At 42.0% G+C, this 13,060-nt stretch overlaps 3 protein-coding genes across 3 annotated transcripts; 1 reads left to right on the top strand and 2 right to left on the bottom strand.

Moving 5' to 3' along the window:
* Positions 1-117: 117 nt before the first annotated feature.
* BO88DRAFT_441115 (putative actin binding protein) lies at positions 118-2,950 on the bottom strand. The gene is made up of 5 exons (XM_025709853.1): positions 2,851-2,950; positions 2,510-2,762; positions 2,272-2,459; positions 357-2,216; positions 118-266 (listed from the first exon to the last, which is right to left on the bottom strand). The coding sequence occupies exons 2-5, from the start codon at positions 2,712-2,714 to the stop codon at positions 147-149; spliced, it is 2,373 nt and encodes a 790-aa protein (XP_025567830.1). The 5' UTR covers positions 2,715-2,762; positions 2,851-2,950; the 3' UTR covers positions 118-146.
* Positions 2,951-4,337: 1,387 nt separating this feature from the next.
* BO88DRAFT_401605 (AMP deaminase) lies at positions 4,338-8,139 on the top strand. The gene is made up of 4 exons (XM_025705886.1): positions 4,338-6,003; positions 6,055-7,175; positions 7,261-7,388; positions 7,442-8,139. Exons 1-4 carry the CDS (start codon positions 4,615-4,617, stop codon positions 7,768-7,770), a joined length of 2,967 nt encoding a protein of 988 aa, XP_025567829.1. The 5' UTR covers positions 4,338-4,614; the 3' UTR covers positions 7,771-8,139.
* Positions 7,984-10,114, bottom strand: BO88DRAFT_441113 (uncharacterized protein; the record flags this gene model as incomplete). The annotated part of the gene is made up of 2 exons (XM_025709852.1): positions 9,672-10,114; positions 7,984-9,596 (listed from the first exon to the last, which is right to left on the bottom strand). Exons 1-2 carry the CDS (start codon positions 9,847-9,849, stop codon positions 7,984-7,986), a joined length of 1,791 nt encoding a protein of 596 aa, XP_025567828.1. The 5' UTR covers positions 9,850-10,114.
* Positions 10,115-13,060: the final 2,946 nt, after the last annotated feature.

Genomic DNA, 13,060 nt, shown 5'->3' with positions numbered 1-13,060 from the left:
AAAACAACAACCTGCCGAGGAAAGTTGCACCTTCGCAGACATACTTCTGTCATTTTCCCCTTGCGAGTTAATGTCTCCATGCTCAACTCGGCCACGTTGGGCTGTCACACTCAGCGAATCGGAAGCAGACAAGAATCGCACGGCAATTATTTCGCAAGTTGCACATAGTTGGCTGGGAAGAGCCCCTTCTTACCATGGTACTCACCAAACCACCAATCATCATCGGGGAATTCCTGGAGGACATAGGCAATGGCCCAGATGATTAGCTATCAAGGATTGGAGGCTTCCCCATATGCTGGGAAGAGGGGGGGAAAGGGGGCAGTCGAGACTGATAGGCTCGAATAATCACGACTTACAATGTTCGTTATTTCAGCGCCCTCAGGAAAGCTGAGTTCGTTATCTTCGGCGGCTTCATAGTCATACAGAGCCGTCGCAGTAGACTCATTGATTGGCACGGGAGCCGGAGCCGGAGATTCAGTGACTTTCGTGACAGGTTCCGATTCAACCATGTCTTCGTGGCGCCCTGAAGCCGCTTGGGTCTGTTCCTCATCTGCAACTACCTCCACATAATTGCTGGGGAAAAGACCTCTATCTCCCTGGGCGTTCGACCCTAACCACCAGTCCTGATCGACCATTTCAATATTAGTAACGTACTCGCCTTCCTTCAGTTCGATCTCATTATCTTCTGCTTTCTCGTAATCATACTGTACGAGAGCTTTGATCCCGCCTTCTTGCATTTCGTCACCAACAGTAGCTTGGGCTGTCGCCCGTCCAATGTCGTGAACGTCATCCTCCAGCTCCTCATCTTTGGGCACTGCGTCTTGTAGACTTCCGATGGGTATCACGGGTGGCGAGCGTTGCTCCTCAAGTATATCAGTAGGTCCTTTACCCACGGGTAGGGCAACGCGTATTGGGGAAGTTTCGCGCTCCGGACTGGGTGGGGTTGGAGATCGAGGCTGTTGCGGCGGGGTGGGAAGCTCTTGACGAGTTACAGACTCTTGAGGGGCTTCCAAGTCTTGAGAATCGACCCGCAAGCCAGGTAAAGGAATGGAATGGCTGCTAGTCTTGGCATTTTCTCGTACGAGAGGAGAGTCTGGTGCAGGGCCTTGAGAAAATTGATCCCTGATAGCACTGACACTTGGTTGGGGAGTTTGGGTATCAATTTGGGTCGACTCAGTAGGAGCTGAATCTGACTCCTGGTACGGCTGGGGAACGTCACTATCGAAGGACTTGCCGGTGTGTGTGGTCTGAACCGGGGCCCAAGTTTTGCCGCTATAGGAACTCTTCCATTCCCCCTTTTCACTTTCCTGGTTGATAGCAGTGGCGCCGTTAGACGATAGCGGGGCCGATACATTCTCTTGTCCACGCTCTTTAGCTTTCCTTTCTGCCCAGAGCTGTGCCGGCGTCTTTCCACCCTCATCGGCAAATGTACGGCTTGCACTGCCAATCTGTGCGGTAGAAGAGCCCGGCTTTGTAGAAGGGACAACAGGCAGAGGCGGTTTTGTACCCACGAACGCTGAGTTAACACCGAACTTGTTCGCCACTTTCGGCTTCGGTAAGCTTCTCAGACGCTCGGAACTGCTGGATGGAGCTGCATGATCAGCCAATTCGTGAGAATCACGCTCGTTGTCAGCTGTAGAAACGTTTGGCTTCTGTACTTTGGAGCGAATTGCAGCAATGTCGACTTTTCCGACAGGCTCATATGCACCCCGCACAGGCTCTGGCTTATCATCACTCAAGTTGCCCGCTTCGCGTGCCTGTTTCCGGATTGCGGCAATATCTACCTTCCCAACAGGCTGGTAACCGCCTTTGACAATATCACCACGATCCTCGGAACGCTGCGCATCATTCACGGCCGTGGCATCTCTTGGCTCTGACCTCAGTTTCTGGATATCAACCTTCGTCGGCTTATAGGCTGGTTGAACCTTTTCAAGCTCGGTCCTAGTAACAGGTGGCGCATCAGGGCCCCAGCCATCATTGTCATCACGGCTCTGGACTACCCGCTGTGGGCCCGATACCTCTGCTCTCAGATCAATGCCAGCAGTTCGGCTAGGGGTGAAAACAGGCTTCGTCGATATCGGCGGCTTGGGTGTCAAAGATGGTTGTTGGGCTGTACCTGGAGTGTACTTGGCGCCAGATGAGTCGCCAACTTTCTGTATGATTCCCTCGGCGGTTAGGTCTCCCTCCGAGCGAGCAGTTATCTGTACATGGTATCCCTGGTAGATCTTTGAGTCAGATAATAAGTAGGAAATGGAGCAAGTGTGAACTAACGTGCAAAAACTTCGAAACGGCAGACAAGTGACTGGTAAAATATCCTTTTGTCCGTTCAGGAACACCTTCGCCGCACCAGGCAATGAGAACATTCTTGGGAAGACCCGTGTTCGGATCTACAACCTTGACATAAGCGAACTGTATTTTCCCCTCTGAAAATTCATCGATAAGATCCGCCAAATCCCCGGCTTGTGGAATATAGTCAGTTAAAGTTTCATTTAGTTAGTGGGAGACTTACCTCCGGTATCTTGGACCTTCAAGACACTTTCTTTGTTAGAACTCTCTTTCTGGAATGCATTGACGAGTGGTGTAGAGACAGAGAAGATCGCCCATTGTCCATAAGTAGGGGACTTTGTGTCAGAACCCGCAAAGGAAGAGTTCACGACATTCTGGTAACTCTTTGATATCGAGGGTCCATTTGCCGATAAGTTCAGGGTCGCCATATCTACCAACTGCTTCACCACAAAGGCTTCGGATGTCTGTGTAATAACCTAACACAATTGTTCCCTGTCAGACGTGGCAGAAGGTAACAAGTAACGCTCCAAATCTGTATGACACTAACGAGATAAAATTGTATACCTTTATTAACTAAGAATGACCGTATGTATGAAAGAACACCGGGTGATAGTTGGGTAAATAGGAGTAGTTGTGTCTGCCTAGGGGTCATGTTCAGACTAGCGGGATACGTCACACTCTACGGAGCATGGGGGGGCACCGGGATCCGGAACAACAGTCGGGCGAGGCGGTGCATTCCCCTTTCAGTATTAGTACAAATAAGGTACCCAGGGACCTTGAACACCGAACACTCGGGTAACTTGCCCACTGTACCTACTGTAGATCTGGCTACGAATCGGGCCCGAGGGATCTCCAGGTGGGCATAACAGGGTAAACGGATATTTCCGGCTGCAGACGATGTCCATTATTGATATACTACTACTAAAGAATTGAGGCGGGGCGGCAGAGGGGAAATATGTCTACATAAATACATAACGAGCGTGCCAGGCTTCAGTTGAGATACTACTGAAATACTCCGCACTTCATACTTTGTAAAGTAAAACGCAGGTAAGGCCTAGTACTATCCAACCACCCCGAGCCACAGAAAAAGGTCGGGGTTGATTTCAAAGAAGTCCTGACTCGAGCATTACCTCCAGAACTGGGGCTCTGGTCTAGCTTTAGCACTCCGAAAATGCTCCTTGATGTTCTAATCACTCAAGTGCCCTTCACTAGGCGACTTGAGGTTGTTGCTATACAGTTAGGTCCGGCTTGTTCGAGGTACTGGGGCGCTGGCTTCCTTTACTGCAGCCAATTGGCCATTGGCAGGCACAAATAAGCCATGCATGACAATCCACAGTACTGTGTATCAGAATCTACATCTACATTTGACTTGGTAGCTATAAAACCATAACAGTATAATTATAGTAACTTACACCAGTCCGCATTGATACAAAGAGGCGGCTGCTAATCGGATGGCATTCTGCACCATACGGACTGCATCCTATACCGGATTCTGTCTCTGCTGTACCAGCAGCACTCTGATTAGTACTAGTACTAGTTGATCCCTGGATTTTGACCCTTTGATGGGTCAGAGCGATTTTACAGTATTTGTATAGTATTCGATTAGAGAATCTTCTTCCCGGCTATTTGAGTACGATATTCTACTACTTTGCTCTTACCAGGGGATTTAGGGTGTACTAAGGTTATTAGATTAGTTAGAATATTTATTGGAGATTTGTATGGTTGGTTCTCGATCTACTTTGTGCTTATAGTGATCAAAAATAGATCTAATATGCAGTTTGTACGGTGTTAGCACTTGCCTAGATAGAGCGATAGTTTCGGTTGCTCTCCGAAATTACAATACGTGTATGGAGAGGTACCGCATATTGTGTTTTCTGCAAGCCGAACTAGCTTTGTACGAAATAACTACTAATTACATCATAGGACTGTAGCAAGTGGGATCATGTGACGAGTTTTAGGGCCAGCGCGTAGTGTGGAAGAGATGCCGAGTAACAAGGCAGGTCCTACCTAATGTATTAGATACAAATGCTAGTACGTATGTATATATCATATCGATGAAAGATTTACCCCGCGAAACTTCTATTTTATCTTACCAGCTGCACGTACATTCTGAATGAAAATGTCTGATACAACCAATACATCCTGGGCCCCGGCAGGCGCAATAGCAGCGGGTATTACTTGAAATTACATAAACTTACGTTTACGTTCAGCGGTGAAGCCTTCAGTTTGCTCATACTAAAATTCGTCCAGCCATCTTGGACCTGATTAGTGTCACAATATTGTACAGAAGGACCTGTTCGTGTAAACTGCACTGGCAGTTGTCAAGGGATGACCTCTTCACACTCAGGTCATGCTCTCAGGCTGGATGCCAATGCCAGCACATCTCAAGATCCATCAGAAAATGGTGTTCTTCTACAAACTAACAACAATGTCGACGGCCCATTGCTTGTTCCTGGTGACGAAAGGATAGAAGTAGTTGAGCCGAACAACTGCGACGTTGGTCCAGCAGAAACAGATTCCGGAAGTATTCTTCCAAGGGATATACAACTGAAGACGCCCACCTACGATTATGCCTTCGAAAAGTCAATGAGCCACGCTGAAGCAAAGCTCTTTTACCAACATCACCAGATCGCTTCTCGGAACCTTGATGGGGATCATCACAACGAAGCACCGACTATGGCAACTTTAGGCGACTCTGATCCTAGAGACATGGCAGGGTCACCTCCAGGTATTAAAGTCACTGCTGTTTCGCCGGCCAACAAACCAGAAATGACTTTCCCAGCTGGGAAACATACCACTGACTTTTCTGCGTCTCAACAACATCCCGAGCCACATGAAATGCATGTCATAAGCCCCCAAAAGGATGAAACATCCTTCTCACGTTCGCATAATGTGGAGAATACTAGCGACTCCTTGGGAGCAGTTCAGGGTATGATGAACATCTCAGCAGATAGCAGCGCGGTCACTTCTGAGTTGAATGTTATATGTCGCAAGATGAAAAACTTACTTGACCGTCGGTCGAAGTACATACAGCTGTCTCTGCAGGGGCCTGAGGATAACCCGAAAGATCATCCCGACTGGGAGATATACCCCCCTCCCCCGGAACCAGCCTGGGATAACGAGGGGGACATTGGTAGAAGTGCCGATAGCTCCCGTATTGATCAAAAAAGACGGAAAATGGGACAAGACGTTGGAGAAGATTTCGACATGGCCCATTGCTTGCCGCTTCCTACAGAGTCCCGCTGGGTATACAGACTGGATGAAAATAGTGTATATCAAGTCTATGAAAATGATGCAGCGGCTGATTTGCGACAGCCTGTGGTCAATATCCCATCCTTGCGGGATTTTTATATGGACCTTGATGCGGTAACGGACGTGTCAACAGACGGCCCAGCTAAAAGCTTCGCGTTCAAGCGGCTTTCCTACTTGGAAGGGAAGTTCCAGCTCTATGCTCTCCTAAACGAATACCAAGAGATCGCCGACAGCAAGAAAGTACCTCATAGAGATTTCTACAATGTCCGAAAAGTCGACACACATGTTCATCACTCTGCGTGTATGAACCAGAAACATCTTCTTCGTTTCATCAAGAGCAAGATGAAGAAATCACCGGATGAAGTAGTTTTGTTTCGCGACGGCAAGCATCTGACACTAAGGGAAGTCTTCGAGAGTATTAATTTGACGGCTTATGATTTGAGTATCGATACGCTCGATATGCATGTATGTCTCAAAGCATTACTTTTAACCGTTTAGCTACTAAGTGTGGTACAGGCACATACCGATTCTTTTCACCGTTTTGACAAGTTTAACCTCAAGTACAACCCTGTGGGTGAATCAAGGCTGCGTGAAATATTCCTGAAAACAGATAATTTCATCAAAGGACGCTATCTGGCCGAGATAACCAAGGAAGTAATCTCTGACTTGGAATCAAGCAAATACCAAATGGTGGAATGGCGCATCTCCATATATGGACGATCCATTCAGGAGTGGGACAAGCTTGCAGCCTGGGTTGTTGACAATAAGCTCTTTTCTCCTAATGTCCGTTGGCTGATCCAGGTACCTCGGCTGTATGATGTGTACAAATCGAGCGGCATGATGGAGAATTTCGAGCAGGTGATCACAAACGTTTTCCAGCCATTGTTCGAAGTGACAAAGGATCCAAATAGCCACCCCAAGCTCCATATTTTCTTGCAACGTGTGGTTGGGTTTGACAGTGTTGACGACGAGAGCAAAGCGGAGCGGCGACTATACAGGAAATATCCGATCCCAAGGGAATGGAATACGAAGCAAAACCCTCCGTATAGCTATTGGATATATTTCATGTTTGCTAACATCGCATCTCTCAATACCTGGCGCAAGCAACGCGGTTTTAACACATTTGTCTTGAGGCCACACTGTGGCGAGGCTGGGGATCCCGATCATCTTGCAGTGGGATTTCTCTGCTGCCATAGTATCAGTCATGGAATCCTTCTGAGGAAGGTTCCCCTGCTGCAATACCTATATTATCTCGACCAGATAGGCATTGCTATGTCACCCCTCAGTAACAATGCGCTGTTTCTAACCTATGACAAGAACCCTTGTGCGAACTTTTTCAAGAGAGGCCTCAACGTTTCCTTGTCTACTGACGATCCCTTGCAGTTTGCTTTTACCAAGGAGCCCCTTATTGAGGAATATTCAGTCGCTGCGCAGATCTATAAGTTTAGTGCGGTAGATATGTGTGAGCTTGCAAAGCATTCAGTCGAACAAAGTGGATTTGAAGTATCTCTAAAAAAGAGATGGCTAGGCAACAATTGCTGCCTTCGGGGTGTCGCAGGAAACAATGTTGCCAAAAGCAATGTTCCCGACATTCGTGAACAATTTAGGCATGAAACTTTGCTCGGGGAATTGACACTGTAGGTTTCAATCCTTTGGCATGCGCGGAATGATACCGTGCTATTATTACATAAGGGGAATATTGGCTAACTCTAGGTTCCTCAGGATCGAGCGACATGCAAACACGGGGGACGATACAACAGCTCGGCTGAAAGGTTCCACTGTTGCCGCTATCAATCATTTGGGATCTTCGGGGCCACTACTTCCTCAGGTACGAGGTGATCCGGGTTCAGGTATGCTGTCACATATCTAGGTACCGAGTGATCTGGCGCTTATGCTGTCATAGTCTCATTGGATTGTACCGATGACTCTTCAACTTCTCAGTACCAAAGAGCAGGTGTAGGAGATGACTGCATAGACCCGCAGGCTGCGAGCCCAAATGTCAGCAAAAGTGCATCCGTTGGCGGCTTACCAGCACGATCTCCTGAAACAACAAGTCTCACTGCTCCTGGGGGGTTCGGCACATCTTCTAGCAGCACTAGCACTGCTGCTAAATCTACGCTCAACACGGATCCTATACCGGAACAAAAGATCTTTCCAGGCATTGTGCATGAAAGAGCTCACCGGAGTAACATACCAATTGATGGCATAACTACGGAGGACGGAGAGGAATGATAACTACATACGTTCAGCATGGGCAGCAGGTTTGAGGTAGTATTAGTCTGGACAGAACGAATGCGATTCATGTGTCAGCCGTGGTTTCATCGCCTCTGGCCCTGCAAAAGGAGACAATAATGCCACTCCTGAATATGGGACATACCTAGATCTTGTATCCTGAGTTTTCACATGTGATTTAGGAGAGTTCTTTCTTTCATCATTAGAGCTGTATCAGATGGCCCAGCTACCCTTTCGTTCACACACCCCCCATGCTCCATGAATACCGTCATCAGCCATTTTGGGCCGTTTTCTAGCCCACTCTTGTATGTATAAGCGCAATGCCATCCATCGCATACATAGGCCCTTCTCTACCTTCCGATCCGTGGGACCTTCATCCATGACGCTAACGTAACCCTTCGCATCTGTCTTGAGGTCATCGCGTCTAAGATCTGCTACAGAGATTCCAGAAATGATACTGAGCTCATGATCGTAGTAGCGAGCAACACAGGGATAGCCCAGGGACAAATAATTGTAGATCTGAGTCACGAAGCTATCAGTCAACTCATGATCAAGGTCCTGGTCGCTAGCATGTTGTCTCGTGTGCCTCGAGTCCAAACTTTCGGGATCCCTTGATGAATCCAATAACGACCGGTTCTCATAACCCTTGATATGGGAGGTTTGGGTTGAGCATTGAGGATATTCACCGGCATCACCGCTTGACCGCGGGCTGGATGACTGCGAATCTTCCAAATGCGAAAGGCGCTTGTTGGATTTACAAGTTCCCATCCAAAGACCGCCACCATCAGAGTCATCAAAAAGGTGGCGGTCTGCATACCAAAGCCCAGCATTGTGATACTGTTTGTCTTGCGTGACGTAATGTTCAACATTGCTGCTCTCACATATTGTCGCTTCGGGTGAAACACTTTGTGGAAATACAAGATCCTCTCCAAGCATGGGTGGGCTTATGCCTGGCTTGATTTGTGTCAAACCAAACCCACCGGCCCAGTTTCCGCAAGAAACGCTCGCTCCGTCAAAAGGTCGCCTATCAGTTGGTGAGAAATGCAATCCTTTTGTTCCAGCCATAGCACGATCACACATCTCAGCCTCCTCCTTATGCCTGCGCAAGTACTCGAGTTCCCATGGCAGATCTGCGGACGAGGCCCTTCGATGGATGCCTGGTGTGAATATGTCCGTACGGACTTGCAACTTTTCATCCTTCGAAGAGTCATCATCCTCTCTATCAACTGCGAAATGGTCCACGGGCTGATAGACTTGTTCGTTAGGGAAAGCCGCGAGGGCCTGCTCCTTTAGTTGATTTTCTGCAGAATGGGCTGCTAGAGCTACCACATACTCCGATAATTGACTTGCATGACGCTCATTTATATGTGTTTTCTGTTTCACAGAAGGTCCACAATGAGCAGCAGAGAATGATGGTGGTCGTGGAGAGACTTCTGAATCATCAGAGTCCTCACTACAACTCGATGGAATTGCAGGAAGATCAGGTATTCGGAAAGAATGTCTTCTGGTTTCCTGGCGTCGTTGCAAATTTGCATATGAAAACCAAGACTCCTCTATGCCGGTGACATCATCTGCGAATTGGTCCCTGATACCTTCGTGATTTATATTTCGAGGCAATGCTTCTGGTATGCTTTCACTGTGATGAATATGCCTCATCTGCTGTCTCCGAAACGATCGTTGGCCAGTCTCCACGAGTTGTGGTGTGAATTTCCTCGGAAACAGGAGCACGGAGTTTCTCGGACCTACAGAACGTGATTCTCCCTTGAATTGCTGATCTTCCCGGGCCACCCCAGTTGGCACAGTTAAGCTAACGGCTTCGTTGACCGCTGGCCCTGAGCTTATATCATTCGTTCCAGAATTATCGCGGACAGGCTGCGGAGCCCTTTCTGTTACAATTGGACGCGAGATATTCTTGGGTTTAGGTGACTGTTCGTTGGAGCCTCGTGAGCCCTTCTGTGTCGACGGGCTGGTTTCTCGGAAGGTAGCCTTAGGATCCCTAGAACTGCGGGAAGAGGTTTCGACAGGTTCGGGCAGGAAACGCCTGACCCTTTTATCTGATGTGAGACCTCGATGAGACATCGCTTCGCCTTCGCTAAGGACGAAGATCACAGAGGCCCCTTTGTTCCCTTCGGCCTTTGGCTTCTTCCAAACCCGGCGCCCAAATAAATACAGTGCCTCATTCCAAGGTCACTCACTATGTTAGCAGTACTTTCATGTGATAGATTCAGCATTCCTATGCCTCGTATGCGATAACCACATATAGTGGGTGCGGAAGTCCGAAGTGTTGTATCTGAGGTTGTTTCACTTCAACAAAGGTGCTTTAGCCGCTCAACCCCACCTGGTGTGGTTGAAAGGTAGCTTGCCTAAATATCATGTGACAATAGTACTTGAGTGGGCACCTACCTGTCTTGTCACATGACATTCATTGATGTCAGATGTTTGCGTTCCCCTCAGTAACGTAACCCACGGTTAGGCGGCCCATCTGGTTATCCCATATAAAAGATGTCTTTTTGAATCTTTAATATCTCAACCAATACTGAATCTAATCAGTTCTAACTTTATATATAAACAATATACAACTGAAGAAATAATACATCATTTTTCTAGATTTTTAAAAAAAATTTCTTATAGAAAATATATCAATATATCCAAAATTACAGATAAATTACAGATTTTGTAATATGATAAGATACTATTCATATTTATATAAATTTTAAGAAGTATTAGATAGTTATCAATATAATTTATAATCTATTTATACAATATCAAGTCTTCTAGATCTATAATAGTTGAGATATCATGTATTTAAAAAGAGTCTTTTATATAGTATTACCAGCTGGGCCGCCTAACCGTAGTGGGCCGCCTAACCGTGGATTACGTTATATGCTAAACATTCCGCCGTCCTGATTGAACTAGATCAGACTATTCTACGTACAAGAACAATGCATAGGAAGCTTCTGATGAGAAAAAATAATATCTAGATAATAGTATTGATCTTTTGTAATATATATCTTTATTAAGAACCTATATAAGATTTCATGGAGGCATTGTACATATTGATTGATTGATTGATTGATTGATTGATTGATTGATTGATTCATATATGCTTATGTCAGCACACAGCTGAGTAATGTAATCCATAATCGCGCGGCCTATACGATCGCGCGGCCCATTCCCCTACCCAAAGTATCTAATATTATTCAATTAAAGTCTTTATTTTGGTATAATTCGATATATAAAATACTATATAACTAATTACTAAATAGTTTAGAATACTGCGTATGCCTATAATTAATAATATAATAATTATCATACTATGGAAGTGCCCGCAAGAAAGTCTTTATAAATTAAAATACTTATTTGATCTTATTGTTAATTTTATTATTAATCTTTATATCTTGATTATATAAGATAATTTACTATATATTTTTAATTATATTATTTTTATATAAATTATCTACTTCTTTATATATTTTTTCATATTTATTTTTTATGGCTAGTACATAGTTTCTTATTTTTCTTAATAAGTAGGATAAAATTGATTATGATAAATCTATATGTTTTAAAAAGCTGCTGTAGTATAAAATAAATAAATAATATTAAAATCAATTTAATATTTCTAAAATAAATATTTCATAATATTCTGATACTTTAGAAGATATTTTTGTTATATAATATTTAAAATACTGAGCCACTTGACTGGCTGTTTGCAAAATTATTTTTTAAAGAAATATTTAATTAATAGAATATTTAATTAGAATTTAGAAAAATTAAATATATTATTTTAAATTTATGAATATAATTATAATTATAGCATGCCTGCTGTTTGTCTAAATTATTATATATATATATTTAAATATATTAAAATAACTAATATCCAGAGTTTAAAGTAGATAGGATAAAATATATAAATAAAATTAATTTTATTTCTAATATAATATTCATTAAATTCAGAGATTAAATAACTGTTATAAAATAAAAGATTAGAAGAATATATTTATTTGTTACTTTATTTTTAATTAAATAAATAAAATATTTTTAATATTAAAATCTAATTATATCAGTTATTTAATTATTATTACTAATTTTAATTTTTTAAATAAGAAAAATAGTTTGGTTTTTATATTATATTTAAAAATATATTTTATTCTTAAAAATTAGTATTAGAAATAAAAGATTTTTATTAAATCAAATATATATAATTAAAATTATCTATTTTTACTTTTTTAGTTAAATCAAATATAGCTGATTAATTTTTTTTAAATTAATTATTACTTTAATAATAGTAATCAGTTCTATAGTAAATCCTATTTTATTAAAATTGTATATATATTATTCAATATAATTCTATATTTTTATATTATTTTTAATAACTTTAAACTAGTTTCTTATAATTTTAGAATTTTATTTAGTTTTTGATAGTTATATTATCTAGTATAGTAGATTTAAAAGAATATATAATATTTAATACAATTTTTGACTTAATTAAGATTTATTTCTTAAAATATTATATAATCTTGCTCACAAAGTATTAAATTAATAATTTTATTAATTTTAGATAAATAAAAATATATTTTATTTATTTAAGAATGAATTTTATTTAATAAATAATTTTTTTTTATTTTTTATATAATCTTTAATATATATTAAAAATATTTTCAATAAATTTTTATCCAGCTAAACAAGCACGAAGAGTACTTTAAGGAATATTAAAAATATATATAATCTTATAAATATCAGTAATTCAATATTTTTAAATAATATTAATAATAAAAAGTAATCTTCTTGCTTAACTGCAGTTTTTAATAAGATAATGAATTTTAAAAGTATTTATAGTAATTAAATTACTTCAGGTAAGTGATTAAGAATAGTATTTCAGAAAGAAATAGACCACGCGATTATATGGAGCGCATGATTGTGGATTATGTTAGTTAATGTAATCAATAGTTGGGCGGCCTACACGGTTACAGGTTACAGCTCATCTTGGTCTGAAAAAAAGGTGAGGATGGTCTAATATTCTGCTAGTTATCTCATTACTTTTCTTAGAGTGGTTAACGGCCAGGGTAGAGTAAATTAATGGAAAATGTTTTACCTGCTGTCAGATTAACAGTTAGATATAAGATTTCCTTATATTTAACTGCGGAACAGCTGAAAATAAGATAATTAATTATGTTAATTATTTTTAATATTAAGATTTACTATTTATATTTTTTCAAATTTTAGTATGGATAAGATATACTCAGATCAATAATTATTTATTTTAATTATTAATATTTTTTAAAATCATTAA

The sequence above is a fragment of the Aspergillus vadensis genome, assembly GCF_003184925.1.
Source record: "Aspergillus vadensis CBS 113365 unplaced genomic scaffold BO88scaffold_2, whole genome shotgun sequence".
NCBI lineage: Eukaryota > Fungi > Ascomycota > Eurotiomycetes > Eurotiales > Aspergillaceae > Aspergillus > Aspergillus vadensis.
The sequence above is the reverse complement of the archived record's forward strand: the minus strand, read 5'-3'. Positions and strand labels throughout refer to the sequence as shown.

Coding starts and splice junctions, on each gene's coding strand:
- BO88DRAFT_441115 (XM_025709853.1), bottom strand. CDS start 2,714: ATGGCGACCCTGAACTTATCGGCAAATGGACCCTCGATATCAAAGAGT. Junction 2,217..2,271: donor CCGTTTCGAAGTTTTTGCAC/GTTAGTTCACAC, acceptor AAGATCTACCAG/GGATACCATGTACAGATAAC. Junction 267..356: donor GCGCTGAAATAACGAACATT/GTAAGTCGTGAT, acceptor AATCCTTGATAG/CTAATCATCTGGGCCATTGC.
- BO88DRAFT_401605 (XM_025705886.1), top strand. CDS start 4,615: ATGACCTCTTCACACTCAGGTCATGCTCTCAGGCTGGATGCCAATGCC. Junction 7,176..7,260: donor TTGCTCGGGGAATTGACACT/GTAGGTTTCAAT, acceptor TAGGTTCCTCAG/GATCGAGCGACATGCAAACA. Junction 7,389..7,441: donor ACGAGGTGATCCGGGTTCAG/GTATGCTGTCAC, acceptor ATGCTGTCATAG/TCTCATTGGATTGTACCGAT.